The sequence below is a fragment of the Moschus berezovskii genome, chromosome 11 (assembly GCF_049115385.1).
Source record: "Moschus berezovskii isolate FMDL1 chromosome 11, NW_MosBer_1.0, whole genome shotgun sequence".
Taxonomy (NCBI): domain Eukaryota; kingdom Metazoa; phylum Chordata; class Mammalia; order Artiodactyla; family Moschidae; genus Moschus; species Moschus berezovskii.
Window position 1 is genome coordinate 102,541,579 of NC_142470.1, and position 16,364 is coordinate 102,557,942.

Below are 16,364 nucleotides of genomic sequence, written 5' to 3' on the forward strand. Positions count from 1 at the left end.
CCAAACTCATAGCAGAGTTCAGAAGCATTTTTGCAGTAAATCCTAAGTTTCAGAACCTCATGTTCTTAGAGGGTAGGTTCCTTACAAGGAAAACAGTTGCTAATGCAGGAATACTTTTTTAATGGTCTGTTTTCTGTGCTGTGAAATGTTGAGGCGACATAGCTACGGGTGGGTCCCATCATTTCGGTTTTCTTCTTTTCCTCCATGAGTTATTGAGACCTGGTCCACGCCGACACTGCAGCCTCTGATCCCCAAGTGCCCTTGGGTTCACATCTCCTCCTATGACCTACTTAAAGGATTAAAGCTTCAGGATAACACTCATTACATTTATAGACCTTTGATTTTAAAGCTTTGGGATCAGATATTGATGGTTCCTGTGGAATATTTACCATTAGGATACTCCAGGAATTATATTGTTGGCTGCATTCTTTCCCAGATGCCTTACATTGTAGTAACAGTGAATTTGCAGGCTTGGTGCAGAGTCCAGATTTCTTTCCATGTAGCTGATTAACATATGATTTACAAATTACGAGGGTCCCTGGCGGAGGAGGCGGGGGGAGAGAGAGAGTGTGTGTGTGTGTGCGTGCGTGCGTGTGGGGTGCATGCATGCATGCTCAGTCATGTCCAACTCTTTGCAACCCTGTGGACTATAGCCTGCCAGACATCTGTCCATGGAATTTCCTAGGCAAGAATACTGGAGTGGGTTGCCATTTCCTTTTCCAGGGGATCTTCCCAACCCAGGGATCTAACCTAAGTCTCCTGCATTCACAGGCAGATTCTTTACCAGCTGAGCCATCAGGGAAACACCCCCTGGGGGAGAGAGTCCCCAGAAAGTGTCTTGAGATAGGCTGTGCATTCAGCTACTGGTTCCATGATAAGCGCAGTTTTATGTTCTTCTTGAAATGTATCTTCTACTCTCTGGCTGGAAATCTGTCCTTAAGTATGAGAAGACAGAGATTCATATGTGTAATTTAAAGAAGTCTCCATAAATGATCCATGAGGTATATAGGTGGATTTTCTGGCAATCTTTCATGTTTAATTTGTACAAATAAAGACTGTGTTTTCTTAAATCTACATCTTGTCGAGTTTCGGAGACTGATTGTTTCCTAGTTTTTCTTATGGACTCAATAACGTATAAGCTTGCTGACCATTAGGGAAGTAAAAATGATTTCATCATTCTTTCTTGGCATGTGAAAAAAGGTGAATGTCTAGTTGCAACATCTAATTTTAAGTTCAGTGACAAAGTTAATTTAATGCAATCTTTGATAGCAGTATAAAATCAGTTTTTACTGCTTGCTTGTTAAGAAGTGACCCATGTGCTTAAAGATAGTTTTAAATAATTACATGATGACTGTGAAGCTGTGTTCCATAAAATTAACTTGCTAAAGCTACAGACACTGGTAGCTGAGTCCCTATCCCAGAGTCATGGAGGAAAGAAACTCATTGGCCAAATTTGGATCAGGTGACCAAGTCGGCCATACTTATTACTTTGGTTAATGGGCTGAAACCAGGTGGACAGATCTAGGTGGTACCAGGGAAGTGGGATGAGCTGACACCCCCAGAAAGGTCATTACCCACAGACTCTCAGAAGCTGAAATTGTGTCACAAGACTGCTTCCCCAGAAATTTTTGTTTCTTTTTACCTTTGTTGACTTGATGTATGAAAAAGTAACTCGAGCTTCCCAGTGGTAAAGAATCCACCTGCCAATGCAGGAGATGTGAGTTTGATCCCTAGATCGGGAAGATGCCCTTAAGGAGGAAATGGCAACCCACTCCAGTATTCTTGCCTGGGAAATCCCATGGACAGAGAAGCCTGATGGGCTACAGTCCATGGGATTGCAAAGTTGGACATGACCTAATGACTTTAAACAAAAAGGTAACTTACTTTTGTGGTTCTATTACCACTAGTGAGGTGAATATTTTCAGATACTTAGTCTGAAAGTATCTCATTTGTATTTTCTCATCTGTGGATTATAACTTTGCATTTTCTCATCTGCAAGTTATAACTTTGTTCTTTAGCATGTTCTAATGAAACCTCTTTTGTATTATATTTCCAATGATTCCAGAAAACGTATTATCTTATTAGATATTCATTCTCTTTATAAGTTTTATATTTGAAAAAAATTTATAATAAAGCAGGCATTTGCATTTCTACAGCCCTTAAAAATATGGTCACTTAAAAAAGTGACCTCTTATTTAAACAGCCTCTTATTTAAAGAGAGAAGGAAATGGCAACCCTCTCCAGTACTCTTGCCTGGAAAGATCACATGGATGGAGGAGCCTGGTAGGCTACAGTCTACGGGGTCGCCAAGAGTAGGACACGACTGAGCAACTTCACTTTTCTTTCTTTCTTATTTAAACATTATTCGTGTCTGAATAATTTCGTACACAACGAAATTTTTTCCTTTTCAGACAAATTCTTTTAAAAATAAAATCTCTTGATAGTGGTAAAAATAAATACCAAGTAGAAATTATCTGTATATAATTTCAGGATGTACCAATGCAGACTAGAATTCATCATTGTTTTAGTTGAGTTGTAGTGAGTTTTGTTTTTGTTTAGATTTTGTTGTTGTAGTGAGTTTTATCAGAGTATATTATTTACCAGTGTTAGTCGCTCAGTCCTGTCCAACCCTGCAACACCATGGACTGTAGCCTGCCAGGCTCCTCTGTCCATGGGATTTCCCAGGCAAGAATACTGGAGTGGATTGCCATTTCCCCCTCCAGGGGATCTTCCTGACCCCAGGGGTTGAACCCAAGTCTCCTGCATTGGCAGGGGGATTCTTTACAGTCTGAGCCACCAGGGAAGCACATACTATTTGCTAAGGATACAGCAAATTCTTTGCTCTTCTTTTTTTACAGGGGATTGATGTCGATGCTGAAAGTTGTGCAGTGTGTATTGAAAATTTTAAAGGAAGGGACGTTATCAGAATTCTGCCATGCAAGTACGTTCTCTTACTTCCTGAGATGTTAAAAATCACAAGTTTCAGGTTTCTGACCAAATAGTTAACATATGTTTCAGGATATGAAGATCTTACTATCAGGTGATATCTTGCGATCATCTCACCTCTTAGAAAAGAAGCTCAAAGTCTTCAAGGTCCTCTTGTACTGTTTTAAGACTGTTTTGCTTGAAGACTTTAGGTGACCATTAAGACCCACTGTCTCATTTTGTTGCAGATTGGCTTTTAATCTTATAGGCAAGGAGGCTTCAGTAGGGTCCTGGGGGTCTATACTGTACATTTATCAATGGAGAAAGCCTGCCATGTTGGGAGAAAGGAAACTGAAGCTGGCCAGGTGAAGGCCCTGGGGGAGAGGGCCAGGGACAGTCAACAGACCTGGCTCAGGCTCTGCTATTATTATCATTACTTTTTTTTTTTTTTAGGTTTTAAATATTTTAATTCTTACGTTTTAAACTAGTGAGCATTTTCGCAGACATTTATTAGAAACATTATCCTTAAAGACATTTCCTGGTTATGTATTTTTATCTGTTATTTTTCTATGGAGATGCCTTTTTTCTATTAGGCTCTGGTGTTATTTGCACCCTGAGTTTGGATTCTTTTTGGGGTTGTGTGAAATAAATATTCCTTCCTTATTTAACTAGGTTTTTTTTTGTTGTTGTTTTTTTTTTAGCAACAGGAACTTATGTTTCCTTTTTAATCATGAGATGCTTTGATAACTTTTCTTTAAAAATTGCTTTGTCAGCAGAAAGGTGTACAGAGACTATGTTTTAAAGCTGGTCATTTTAAATTCTGCTTTGCACCGATTAGAAGCAGATCACAAGTTAGTATGTAATTGTGGCTCGCTTTATGATTGCGAGTGTTCAGTGTGTATACCAGTACTTCATAGGAGATGAAATTCTCAGGAGTTCCGCAGAGGACATGAAGTAATGAGGATCAGGATAACAAAATTAGTTTCCCTGCATCACGATAGTGAACTTAAATCTACAGGAGTTCATGTGGGTTGGTGTGCTGGGTACTTAATGGATTGGGGCCAGTGTCAGTTGACGGTGTCCTGTAGAACATTATTAAAATAGAAAAGAGTTATTATTCTAAGCCGGTTGAGGGCAAGTCTTTCTGACTTGAATGCCACACAGTGAGCAACCAGGTTTCCTTTTACAGGAAATGGAGATGCTCCTGACAGCCGAGCTGGGACTTGCACTCATATCATAAACAGCTGAGTGTATCCTGAATGTGCATGTATCCTGGTCTCCTTAGTGAGGTTTTCATTCCCTGCCCCCACCCCACCCCAGTTTTCTCCTGTGATTTATTTCAACTAATGTCCCAATGGAACCAACATATTTATTTTTCTCAAAACTATTCCTGTGGGTCAGTTTCAGTTTAAGGACGGACAGGTCACAAGACAAGCTGGGTTGGACCACCTTACGTCCTTACCTGCTGTTGTTTTTAACTGCCCTGACAGGTTTCCCTTTGAAGAAAAGGTCTTCAGACAATGAACAGTAATAATAATTAAAAATTGCTGAGGGTTTATAGTGCCCACTACCCTAGTAGCCACGTGGCATGTTTGCTCCTCAGAACAGCCTTTGGGGTAGGCACGAGGGGCCTCAGGATCTCGTTCACAGTCACAGCATCTGATCACACAGCTGGCGTCTGAGCCTGATCGGTGTGGTTCTGATCCCCACACCCGCTTACCTGCAGCACAGATAAACTGTAGACTCATCACCCGAGAGGGGAAGTGAGCCAATGAAAAATCAGTAAAAGAAGAAAATTCATATGTGATTTCTTTTTTTGATTCTGAAACTAATGTGTTCATTCTAGAAAAATGTAGATGTTACAAAAATACATTAAGACAAAAAAATAAGTGTTTTTTTTAACTTGCAACCCAAAGATAATTTTAATATTTTAATTGCTATTTTGTTGTGTTCCTACTGGAGCCACTTTATATAAGATACTGTCAGGTTTTTATTGGTTTGTTGCTGTTAGTTTACTCTTCAGTTTCAGTTAGGTCACGTTCATTCCCAGAAGGCTAACAGAGGCACATAAAAATACATTCCAGCATGATACAGAAATAAACCATGCTGTTTTTGTCCAGTGAAGGGGCAGTTTCCCTCCAAATGCCAAATTCCATTTAATTTGGAAAGTAGAACAGATAACCACCCAGGGTAAGTGGATACACTGGAATTTTGGTATGACGGCATTTAACTTGTAAACAAGAAGATGAGTTGGTAGGATGTGTTATTTCCTTTATAAGATATAAGCAATTATTTTAAGACATTAACACGTACTTAATTTTTTTAGGCATATTTTTCATAGAATATGCATTGACCCATGGCTTTTGGATCACCGCACGTGTCCAATGTGTAAACTTGATGTCATCAAAGCCCTGGGATATTGGGTTTGTTACGTTTTTGTTTATATTCAATCTCTGCTCCCCCCACCCCACTGCCCCCCATTCTCCCTGAGTGATTTGATTCTGTTCCTGACCAGAGGCAGGAGGAGTGAACCAGATGCTCCTTCTAGGGTTCTGCTGGTTCCTAAAGAAATTTTCCTCTATATTAAAAGTGAATTCTTAAGACATTCCCCCAACATCATTGACCTTACAGGGTTATCGAATAATGCACTAGGTGTATGCTTAAAGTTCGTACTTAGAGTGGCGTTTTTGCTATATGTTGTAACACTCCGCAGGGTCTTGTAGATGCTGGTCAGTTCATAGAAATAATTATTGTAAAACATCTGAGCTGCAAGGAGCCAGGCGCACATTTTACATACAGGGAAGCGAAAGCCAGCACCTCTGGACACGAGCTCTCCCGATACCTGGGTTTCAGAGTCAGATACCGCAGGGGAAATTCCTCCTGCAGCGAGCGTGCTCCATCACTTTGCCATACTGAGCTGGTCACAGGACCGTGCTCGGAGAACAGAGCCGGTAGGGCGGAGTGAAAGAGAGCAGGTTATTGCAGCCGTGCACTGAATGACTTATGCGCATCAAAATATTGACTCCTGGCCCCGCTGGGAGGGGAGCGCTGTTTTAGTAACCAGAAACATGAGCTTAGGCAAAAGTCGCTCACCTAAAGTCACGGGTGATGTGATGGGGTATCAGCTTTCAGGTGTAACTTTGCTTAATTCCAGAGTCCAAGCTCTAAAACTACCCTTCTACCCAAAAGAGGGAAAACAGGTTTTCCTAGATGGTTATAGTTTTAGAGTCTAAATATAATCTGTTACTGTCCCAAGATACTCTTGGTTAAATATAAATTGTTTTGAAACAGAGATCTTTGAGAGAAATAATTAAATATCAGATAATATTTTTCTTGTTGCTAAACATAAAGAGGCTTTTGCAGCATTTACTAAAGAGAGATTTTTTTTTTATGATAATGAATTTATGTGACTGTATCAGCCCTCAAGGCTGCAGGCCCCTTTCAAAATATGTTTTGTTTTCCAGTTCAGCATATCTTCAAAAGAGAGCTAAGAGACCATGCACTGTCTTAATAACCAGTGTGATTTTCTGTGAATTACAGTGTTCAAGTGTGAGTTGCAGAGGCCTCACTGTGGATACACAGAGAGGGAGGCAGAACTGTGTTACTGGAACCTTACCCACCTGGATGTCTAGAAAAGGTGTCTTTGCTCTAGAATCTCTAATGTTCATTGATTCGTTGCTTTTGATAACTGACAGCTCTCCTCAGCTTGGCAGGTGTCCTGGGCTTTCTTAGTGACTGTGGCTCATTCCTCTCTCGCCCAGCCCTCCTGGGACCATGTCTTAAACAGTGGAAGCCCGGGATTAAACAGGTGCTTTCCTGGCAGTTTTCCTCCTCCTTGTCCTTCTGTAGATGCACTCTGAAACTCCTTTTGAGTTGCTGTCTTCATTAGTTGGTAACTTTAAACCTGCTTTTCATTTCTAAACATTTGTGGAAAAGGCGTTCCACTGACCTTAGCATTGAGACTGTTTTTGGAAATGCATCTACGTATATTTCACGCATTAAAAATCAAGACTCATTTTACATCAGGTTGTCTTGCTTTCAGAACGTTAGTTTCAAAAGACTAGAATATGTGTTCCCAGAAAACTTGTTTCCTGTTTGGAAGAAACTTACAGTGATTTGAAATCACACTTAAGAAATTAACTTGTCTTGCATTTATTGTTTAATTCTTTGACAGATCTGCCTTTTTCTTTAGACCCGTTGACCCTCCTGCATTGAGTTGTAGAGAGTTTTACACTCTTCTCTCGTGTGGCAACTAGTTCTAATTTCCACAGGGAGAAAATGGCCACAGTGCGAGCAGGCATTGGCCCTCACAGACTCCAGAGTGGCACCCAACTTTGCAGCTGTGGCTGCTTTGACCCCAGGCCTCTTGTCCCTGTCGTGTTTGCTCCGGGGCTGGCCTTTATCAGGGGTGTGCAGTGCTGGGTCTGGACGTGGCTCTGGAGAGGCAGAGCTGGACAAGACTCCACCCTTCTGCTCACTGGCTCCTAGGAATTCCACCATCTGGACTGACAAGGGGGCAGGCGTGCACCCCACCCCGCTGGCCAAGCGTTTGGAGAGTGTGGGGCACAGAGAGGGGAGGCCTTGACCCTGCCAGCAGCAATGGGAGAGTTCAGGGAGGGCTTTCTGGGGACATTTGGGCTGCGTGTTAATGGATCTGCGTATCACAGGTCAATGGCAAGTGACCACGTGGGGTCTGAGATGGGCAGCTAGTTCAGCCTGGTGGGTATTCAGACAGGTACCTGGAAAAACAGATCAGGGCGGGCTGAGCGGGAGCGCGGGTGCGACGGCAGCCCAGCGGGACTTGTTGGTTGGTGTGGCAGGCATCTTCTCTGGGGGTGCCTGTGGGAAGTCAGTGAGCCACGCGGTGTCCAGGAATGGGGAGAAGGTTCTAGAACACAGGCGGAGCCGGCAGCGGGAGCAGCAGTGCCTTTGCCCTGAGGACCCCAGGAGTGGAGCGGGCAGCTTGGCTGTGCGGTGTTCAGTCTCAGCCCAGATTCACAGGAACACCCATCCGCCCCCAGTCGGCCTTTAACCAGCAGATTTGTCCGTCACAACTTTGACTGTGGCGTTAATCAAAAAAGGTTTCTGGATGGCCCCCAGGTTTTGAGACTCAGTGCAGGGGTGCTTGTAGGGTCTCCTGTACCCATTTTCATGATCTCATTTTCTTTTTTAAATCTGCACATGGGGAAGTGGAGGCACACTGGCAGCAGACAAACCCTGTGCAGAATCGGTGCTGCGTGAACCAGGGGCAGTCTGCACCCCATGATGATCAGGAGCCTGCTTGTCTCCTGAGCTCTGGCCGCTGGCAGTGGTTAGGGCGGCCTTTCAAGCTCAGGGCCCTGGTCTCAGTGGTCAGCAGTCAGCCAGGCTGCTCAGGAAGTCAGGAAAATGACATTTGTGACAGAGCTTCACTTTCTGTCAATATGTAGTTTAAAAGGTGGCATCGCTTGTGTCAAGGGGAAAAATGGTTTTTTGGAGGAAAAGCATTTAGGCCATGAAAAGCTACTTACTGAGAAGTAACTCACTTTCTGGTGATGCTAAGAAGACACTGATGTGCTTTTTGCAGTATTGGTGTTTAAATAGTTTGTTTGAATCATGAGCAGATGATGATAGATAAGCTTGATGGTGTTACTGAGAAAAGGTGTTTTCTTTGCTCTCAAGGGCGAGCTTGAGGACATGCAGGAGGTGACTGCCCCAGAATCTTCCCCTGGGGGTGTCTCGGCTGCAGATCTGAGTCTCACGGTACCAGACGGTGAGAGAAGTGACGCTGGCAGCTCCGAGTCGCCCTCCACCAGTGACCCTGTGCCGCCCTGTGACGCCAGTTTTAAAGAGGATGCAGGTGAAAACACAGCCTTGCTGGGTGAGTCACTCGCCGGTTAGCAAACACAGTGGTGTTACCAGTGCTTAAGTGAAAGTGAAAAAGCACATAATGTGCAGAAAAAACATAAAGGAAAAATGAAAACCATAATCTTACCCCTACAGATACAATACCGTTTCAACATTTCGATAAATATATCTCAGATTATTTTTCTGTGTGTGAAGAGGAGGAGAATTTGATTTATGTGCCCTTAGGTAACCCGTTTCTTCCTCTTAGTGTACGAAACTCTGTCTGTATCCGTAGACAAGACATGTGATTTTGTGCAGCTATGTACTAGTACATTCTGGGTTCAGGATAGTTTCTGTCAACCACGTCCTACTGGTGGACTTTTATCATCAGCAACACTGAAATAACTTTTAGTGCATATGTTTACCACCTGTCTGTGTCCTCCCTTAGGTAAAATGGAATGAATTGCATTTTTAAAGTTACTGGTGCAACGACCTTCTTTTCATATTTGTTGGTCATTTATATTTCTTTTCTGAGTTGCCCATTTCATCCTTGATTTATTTTTCTATAGAAAAACTAACTTTTTCATGTTGATTCTAAGAGCTCTTTGGTCTTTGCTTTGTTTTTTATCTAGTCCAGCCTTCTCATACTTTGCGTGATTCTGCCTTTGATAGAATGGTAACTTAGGAAAGTCTTTCTCGGGGTTACTAACTTATGTTTTACTAACAGTTGTGGTTTTGTATTTTATGCTTAAATCTTTAATGCACATAGCTTCAGAAAAGATTTAACTCAACTATTTTTCCCAAATGTTTAACCACTTGTCAGTTGTTCAGTGATCATTACCTGTGAATATGTTTTGATATTCACAAGGCAAGGCAAATTTCCTCATCTTTATTCTTATTTTAAAAAATTTCTGAGCTGTTTTTCATTTTTTAAGATTAATCTTAAAATCAATTTACCATGTATAAGAAAATCCCATGAAAAATTTTATTATAGTTGAATTAATTTATAGATTAACTGAGAAGAATTGATGTTTCTAATTTTGAATTTGCCAACCTGGAAAAAGAAGCATATTTTTCCAAATCGGTAATATTCAAAATGAATCAGTTTGTCTTTTTTTTTTTGTACATTTTTAGAATCTGGGAGGCAAAGATAGAAACGTGAGAACTGAAGTTTTAAAGCAGAACCAGAGGAAGAAAGAATGCATTGTGTAAGAAAAAGGGAGGATGAATTTCAGAGAATTAGGAAGTGGAAAGTTGGATCATGTAGGAGTTCTCCTAGCTGGGTCTCCTGCTGGGAATGAACCACCTTGTTTTTAGCAATTCCATTGCATTGAGCCCAGATGCATGCCATTGTAATTTTTGCTGTTTCCTTCAGTCTCCAGAAGGGAAATGAAATTTGTTTCCTCTACTACTTGACCACCCTTGAGATATTTCAGGACAGGTAAAATTCTTAAGCTGAATTTCTAAGTATTTGTTCACCAGTAAATTTTGATGGGTAATTTATGTGTTAATATTATTTCTAGCCTACCATCATGACAGCATCATTTGAGAAGTATTACATTGGAAAAAAGTTAATTGTTTCCAGCCGACCTTAGGACTTCCAGAGTATAATGTAACTTCACCAGTAGTTAAGCTAACACTCTCGACCCCCAGGAGCATCTGGAGATGAAGGTGGGGGTTATTAGGGCAGCCCACTCCCTGGAGAAGGTGTCTGCAGCAGTGGGCTCCTCTCTGGCCCACTTGACCTCAAGTCTGGTTGTAGGTGAGCTCACAGTACTTGGCTCTCCTAGTTTTGAGGAGGTACTGTATTCCTGAAAGAAGCCTTCTGCACCAAGATTATTCTGTTCTCCTTTCCTAGTAACATCTGACTGGACTCGAATACCAGTTTGAACCTCTCCGGGTCTCAATTTCCAGTCTCTAGATTGGGGATAATAATGTAGCCGTCTCTAGTTCGTAGGGTCAATGTACATTGCCCAGTAAACGCAAGCTGCTGTCTTCATGGGTGGTGATGCCATCACTGCGTGTTTGAAAACACACTCTAGTTAATCCCACCAGCTCAGCCTGCATCTTTTCTGTTGCACGGTGCTGACCACATGCTTGTTGATTAGACTAGCAAACCTCTCATGCTCTATATGAAGAAGGTGTTTTTTATATTTTCTTAACTCTCTGTCTGGAATAGGTTGCTGTTTCTCCATGTAAGTTTTATTTAAAATTTTCTATAATTTGTTTCATGAGCTACGATCTCCAAATGTAAATGTTTATGTAACCAAAGCCCAGGATATGCCCAGCGACTAACACTAGCTCCCATTGCTTTGTTGTAGAGACAGGCAGGAGCGATGCTCAGCGTGACGGACCCGCCTGCTAGCGCGCCACCTGCGGACCGTGTCACAGACAGAGCCTGGGCTTGAATTAAAGGACATTTTATTTTTGTTACTTTAGTGCATAGTTTGTATATGTGAAAATAATGTACATTCTTTTACCTTTCAGGTTCTAATTTGGTATACAAAGAGCTGAGATATTTTATTCTTTCAAGAGACTTTTTGATTAGTCTTGATGTATTTATCTATTGAAATGTATAAGATGATTCTGTCTTCTCAAGGATGGTTCTAGCCTAAGCACGTTGACTTTAGACTAGTTGAAGTGGAGTTGCGTGATTATATTCAATAGTTGGTCATGCGAGTTTCCCTGGAGGAAAGACTTTTTTCGAACATTAAACTTGTCAATGTGATGAGAGAAATCTGTTGCTTTCTTGCACCTCTGTACTTTAGAGAGATTTCCAAACCCGAGAACACTTTCATCGTTGTTTTTTAAATTTGGAATTATGAGAAAAGTACTGGTGGGCTTGAGTAATTTCATTTCTCCCTTTTATTACCTGATTTCTTCTAATAACCTTGATGGGGAGGGAAGTTTTGTCCCTTTTTTTCTACAAATAAAAAAAGCTATCGCACACGAGCATGAAGTTCTTCATTGCTTGTTGAGGAAATGCAGTAAACAGACTCTGATGTGGGGTTTTGTTTTTTTTGTTTGTTTTTTGAGGTCAATGATGAATGTACTGATTCCAACTACAGTTTAATCTTTACAATTAAAAGGGTGATAGATGGAGACTTTCAGTGGCTGTTAAACAAGTAACCAGTTTTCTGATTAATTTTAAAGCAATGAAAAAAGCAGTGAGCTTGTTTCATCATCCCTCCCCTTTACTCTCATTTGCTGTTCTCCATGAAGGTAGGGGGAGTAGGCTGCTCTGAAGCTTTGGGGGCCGGTCTCTAAGTTGAAAAAGCGATTAAACACACAGTGGTTAAGACTCTGTACTTCCACTGCAAGGGCTGCAGGTTCAATCCCTGATTGGGGAAGTTCTGCATGCCACAGGGGTGGCCAAAAAAAAACACATACACACATTCTGCTCTGCTGTCACTTCTTGGAGGTCCAGAGTGAGGAAGAGTTAGTTTTTTACAGCTTGTAGTCCTTTGTAGCTTCCAAACTGTTTACTGTGTACATCTTTATTTCATGGTAAAAATAAATGTTTGCTAAAGTTTATAATTTTTAAAGTGTAAACAATTTATTCTTATAGCTGTATCTAAGACGTCGAGTTTATATATATTTTTTTCTGTATCTTATTCTTATAGCTGTATCTAAGACGTCAAGTTTATATAGTTTATTTTTTTTATAGTGACTTAGGACACTCTGATTCCAGCCACTCAGTGAAAGTCTAGGCGATTACACAGTGGTACTGCTATCAACGGAGGCCAGACTCCATTGGAAGAGCGATTGGGACAGAAATTGCCTTACTCTTGAGTTCTCATTTCAGCAAACACTGCAGTGGGTTTCCATAATAGCCATTAACTGTGAGATTTGCCTTCTGTGTTGTTCACTGCAAATAGGAAAATATGTCCCTGATTCTATACCAAGTAGGTTGCTCTTTGTATTTTAAGACACATACTAGTGGAAAGTGCTTTAATTCTTCCCATTAGCCAGTGAAGCTGACTTTAAAGAACGCTTTCACAGATCAGGGTGAATTGTTTTTGACGATTATGGGCAAGTGAGTTCTTATCAACGGCCGTCAGCCAGAGCTTCACCTGACTCAGGAGTCTGAGGGCTCCTCTGGGCTCAGTGTTCGGGACTCTGTGCTTCCGCTGCAGGGGGCATGAGCTCCACCCCTTGTCAGGGGACTGCGATCCCCTGTGCTGTGAGGCAGTCAGAAAAAAGAGACTTTGACCCTAAGTTATAAACATAAGAGACTGGAAAAATCATAGTGCTGTCATCTCTAGAAACACAAGTCTTTAACAGCAAATAAGGAAATCTGCAAGAGCAGACAGAAAACCCTTTTGTACTTGGTAAGGAAAATGTTTCCTTTCAAAAGGATTTTCTTAGGTGGGCGTGATAAAGGGTCAGTTACTAGAATTTTTGCTGAAACACAACATTGATAAAATGCTGGGAATCTGGGGAATATAAATGAAGAAAGGTTAGTGAAGCAGAGAGATTTAGTTTATACTGTGTTACTTAATGGCAGTAATTACTTTCCTTCTGACAATTGTCTTGAAAGCTTTGTTCACAAATAATGTAGAGACTGTTCTTTCTTTCTAACTGTGAGGGCCGCGGTGGTGTGTGGACAGCATGTACCCGTGGACGCCAACACCCCTGCTGTGCAGCTTCGGGGCTTCCCGTCAGAAAGCCACGCCACTTGAAGGAGGGATGTACACACAGCAGCTGTAGCAGGTAACAGCCCCTCACCTGCTGTCCTGCTGGGAATGTTGGGTACCCAGACTCTTCCTGGAGGACTGCCCCATAGTTACTGAGGAATGATGACACTAAAAGGCCGAATTGCAGTGTGTCCCTTGGCAGTTGGCTCTCTGTGGGTGCACGATGACAAAACCTCCTGAAGCGAACCTCTGGTCTGACCTCAGTAATGTCGGGGCACGGTTTCCAAGATGGGCCTTTCCAGCAAGCTCAGACATTTTTAAGAAGAGATGATTGGTGAACCCTGGGCAACTTTGAGGCTTCAGCATGCAATCAGTACCTTTCTACATGGTCTGTGATATACTTGCTACACGAAAGACCACTGGAACCATGAAAACAATAATAGTAATAGACCACAATGGTAAAGAATTCGCGTGCCGATGCAGGGGACACAAGAGGATGGCTTCGATCCTTGCCTGGGTCGGGAAGGTCCCCTGGAGGAAGAAATGGCTACCAGCTCCAGTATTCTTGCCTGGAAAATTCCATGGACAGAGGAACCTTGCGGACTGCAGTCCATAGTGGTCGCAGAGAGTCAGACATCACTGAGCACACAAGCACAGACATTCAGGAACCAGGTGGTTTTCACTGGGACAAAATACCCAACATAACCAGGTGCCCAGGAAGACGGCCTAGCTTAGCTGCAGTCTTTGCTTCTGAGCACACTCATATGATCAGTGAGGACTGAGCTTAAGTCAGCACATACACACGGCTAACTAGAACCTGAGGAATTACATGTTTTAGTCAAAAGCATTTCTCCAGGCTTGGTGTAAACTCTCATTTGCTTACAGAGCACAGAACTTTGGCCTGAACCAGAGTTCATCTTACTTTTCTCCTCGCTGTGCTTTTGTCACAAGATAACCAATTAGAAAAGCCACTGATACTTTTCCCAGTTAATTTTCATTTTTGAAGTTTTAAAACACTTAAAAGCATTTCATTTTCAAAAGTACTGGCACATCTGTTACTAGTTATAGAGGTAAAACAGTGTCATCATCAGCCATGCAGCTAGAAGTGTGCCCTCATTCTAACAGGAAAGTATAAATAAGTTGTAAATCAAAAAAGTATTTGCATTACATTAGTTTAAGAATAGTACAAAAAAAGTCAGTCCATTCTTTTTGATGCGTCAGAGGCTTATGTATCAACGGATAAAAAGAAACCTAGGAAAACACCTATTTTCTGTTAGGCTGATTACAGTTAGTGAATCTCAGGATTTTGGAAGTCCTTTTCTTAAGGATTTTCCACATAAGCATTTGCACAAACTCATGTCCCTTGAGTCCATTAAAATTTATGAAAGTTTGTCTATTCTGTAAGAATAAAAGTTGAAAAATACCATTTTCTTAGAGTTGCATAAACAATACGCTAAAGAAAGGTATTTGAAATAGTTATATTTTAGGCTCACAAATACTTTTTCAAACATCTTTCTACCCTAAGATGGCATTTTAACAGGTCTTCTTGCTGTCTTCTTTTAAGCAGGTGATTTGAAGATATTAAAGCTAGAAATTGGAACTGAAAGTCCAGAGAATTCAAGACGTGATTTTTAAAAAACATGAGCTCATCTAATTAAACTTAAAAGTTGATGCAGTTATCAAATCCCAGGATTATAGTTCCTTTTATTTCAGGTAAACTTTCGTCTACTTTTAAACATGTTTAACGAAGAACTTTTTGCTGGTGTTGTAAATGTATCTGGGTTATTTTTTCCTCCCATAAAATGTTCTCTAAATATAACTACTATTCTTTGTAAGCTATTTATTTGAAATACATCTGAAACCCTTTGCTGTCAGGTAAACACCAGGACTAACCTGGAAATGATGAGCAGTGGTCTGTCTTTAGTCACAGGCCACGTTTGCAGATCTGCCCACAAAAGCCCATTTGTGCCCCAAATCAGTGTTTGCATGGGTGGCGACTTGTGGATGCCCCAGGGGCAGAGAAGTGCCTAGCTGCCGGCTCACACGTCCCCAGGTGAGGCTGGACAGGAGGACGTGGTCTTCTCGTGTCAGACTGACAGCAGGTGTCCTTTCGTGGTCTGTGTGGTGCCACATTTCTGACACTTTGTGCCGCTTAAGTCGGTGATTCCGTAGCTTGGGACAGTGCCCAGGCACAAGGCTGCAGCATGACTGAGGTGCTTCATGGAGAAAATGTGTGAGGTGAGTTTCATGTGTGCGTCCAGACTGCCGGCCAGGAGCTCTCGCTTACCAAGGATTGGCAGGGCCTGAACCCGAGGTTGGGCGGCTTCCAGCAGTGATATGGTCAAAACTTCACCATCACAGACAGTACTGGCTAATAAACTTTCTTTGCCCAGTGCTAATGTGCAAAATGGTGATGCCCGTGTGTCAGCCCTGGGCAAAGAAAAGTTAAGTGTGGAAAGAAGTCCATTACTGCCATCATTTTTAGACTTCTGAAGGCATACCTGTTACACCAGCTTGGGTCCTTTTGAAGCTAATATATTTATAAATCCCTTCCCTTTATGAGAATATCTAAGCTTAAATTTCTCATCATCTCGGCATAGTGTTTTGCCAGTATTCCGTTCCATTCCGTTCAGTCGCTCAGTCGTGTCCGACTCTTTGCGACCCCGTGGACTGTAGCCTACCAGGCTTCTCCGTCCATGGGATTCTCCAGGCAAGAATACTGGAGTGGGTTACCGTTTCCTTCTCCAGGGGATCTTCCTGACCCAGGGATCGAACCCGGGTCTCCCGCATTGGAGGCAGACGCTTTAACCTCTGAGCCACCAGGGAACCCCAGGCAGGAATTTATACTAATCTTAAAACCTGCCCTGCATGGTATATCCTTTAACTCTTGCTAAGAGTTGGACTGGAAGGTGAGTGACTCAGGTTTCTGTAAAGAGTATGCTTTGAAAGTACCTCAGTAGATGGGGGATTTTTCAT

At 42.0% G+C, this 16,364-nt stretch overlaps 1 protein-coding gene and 1 non-coding gene across 8 annotated transcripts in view; both read left to right on the forward strand.

Moving 5' to 3' along the window:
* RNF149 (ring finger protein 149) overlaps positions 1–16,364 on the forward strand; it is a 37,379-nt gene that overhangs the window by 14,235 nt on the left and 6,780 nt on the right. For 3 of the 7 annotated variants that reach the window (XR_016038653.1, XR_016038652.1, XR_016038649.1), the window contains exons 4-8: positions 2,859–2,941; positions 5,252–5,348; positions 8,587–8,785; positions 13,340–13,464; positions 14,953–15,101. Coding sequence is in view for 2 of the 7 variants with exons in the window: in XM_055401043.2 (XP_055257018.2) it covers positions 2,859–2,941; positions 5,252–5,348; positions 8,587–8,785; positions 11,073–11,116 (423 nt within the window). In the remaining 5 variants the exon portion in view is untranslated. Of the gene's footprint in view, positions 1–2,858; positions 2,942–5,251; positions 5,349–8,586; positions 8,786–10,126; positions 10,193–11,072; positions 12,297–13,339; positions 13,465–14,952; positions 15,102–16,136; positions 16,298–16,364 lie in introns of those variants that run through there. The other 4 variants (XR_016038651.1, XR_016038650.1, XM_055401045.2 and 1 more) reach the window with 4 other exon arrangements.
* LOC129540140 (small nucleolar RNA SNORD89) lies at positions 13,540–13,653 on the forward strand. Its single transcript, XR_008682598.1, has one exon. It is a non-coding gene; the product is annotated as a small nucleolar RNA SNORD89 (small nucleolar RNA).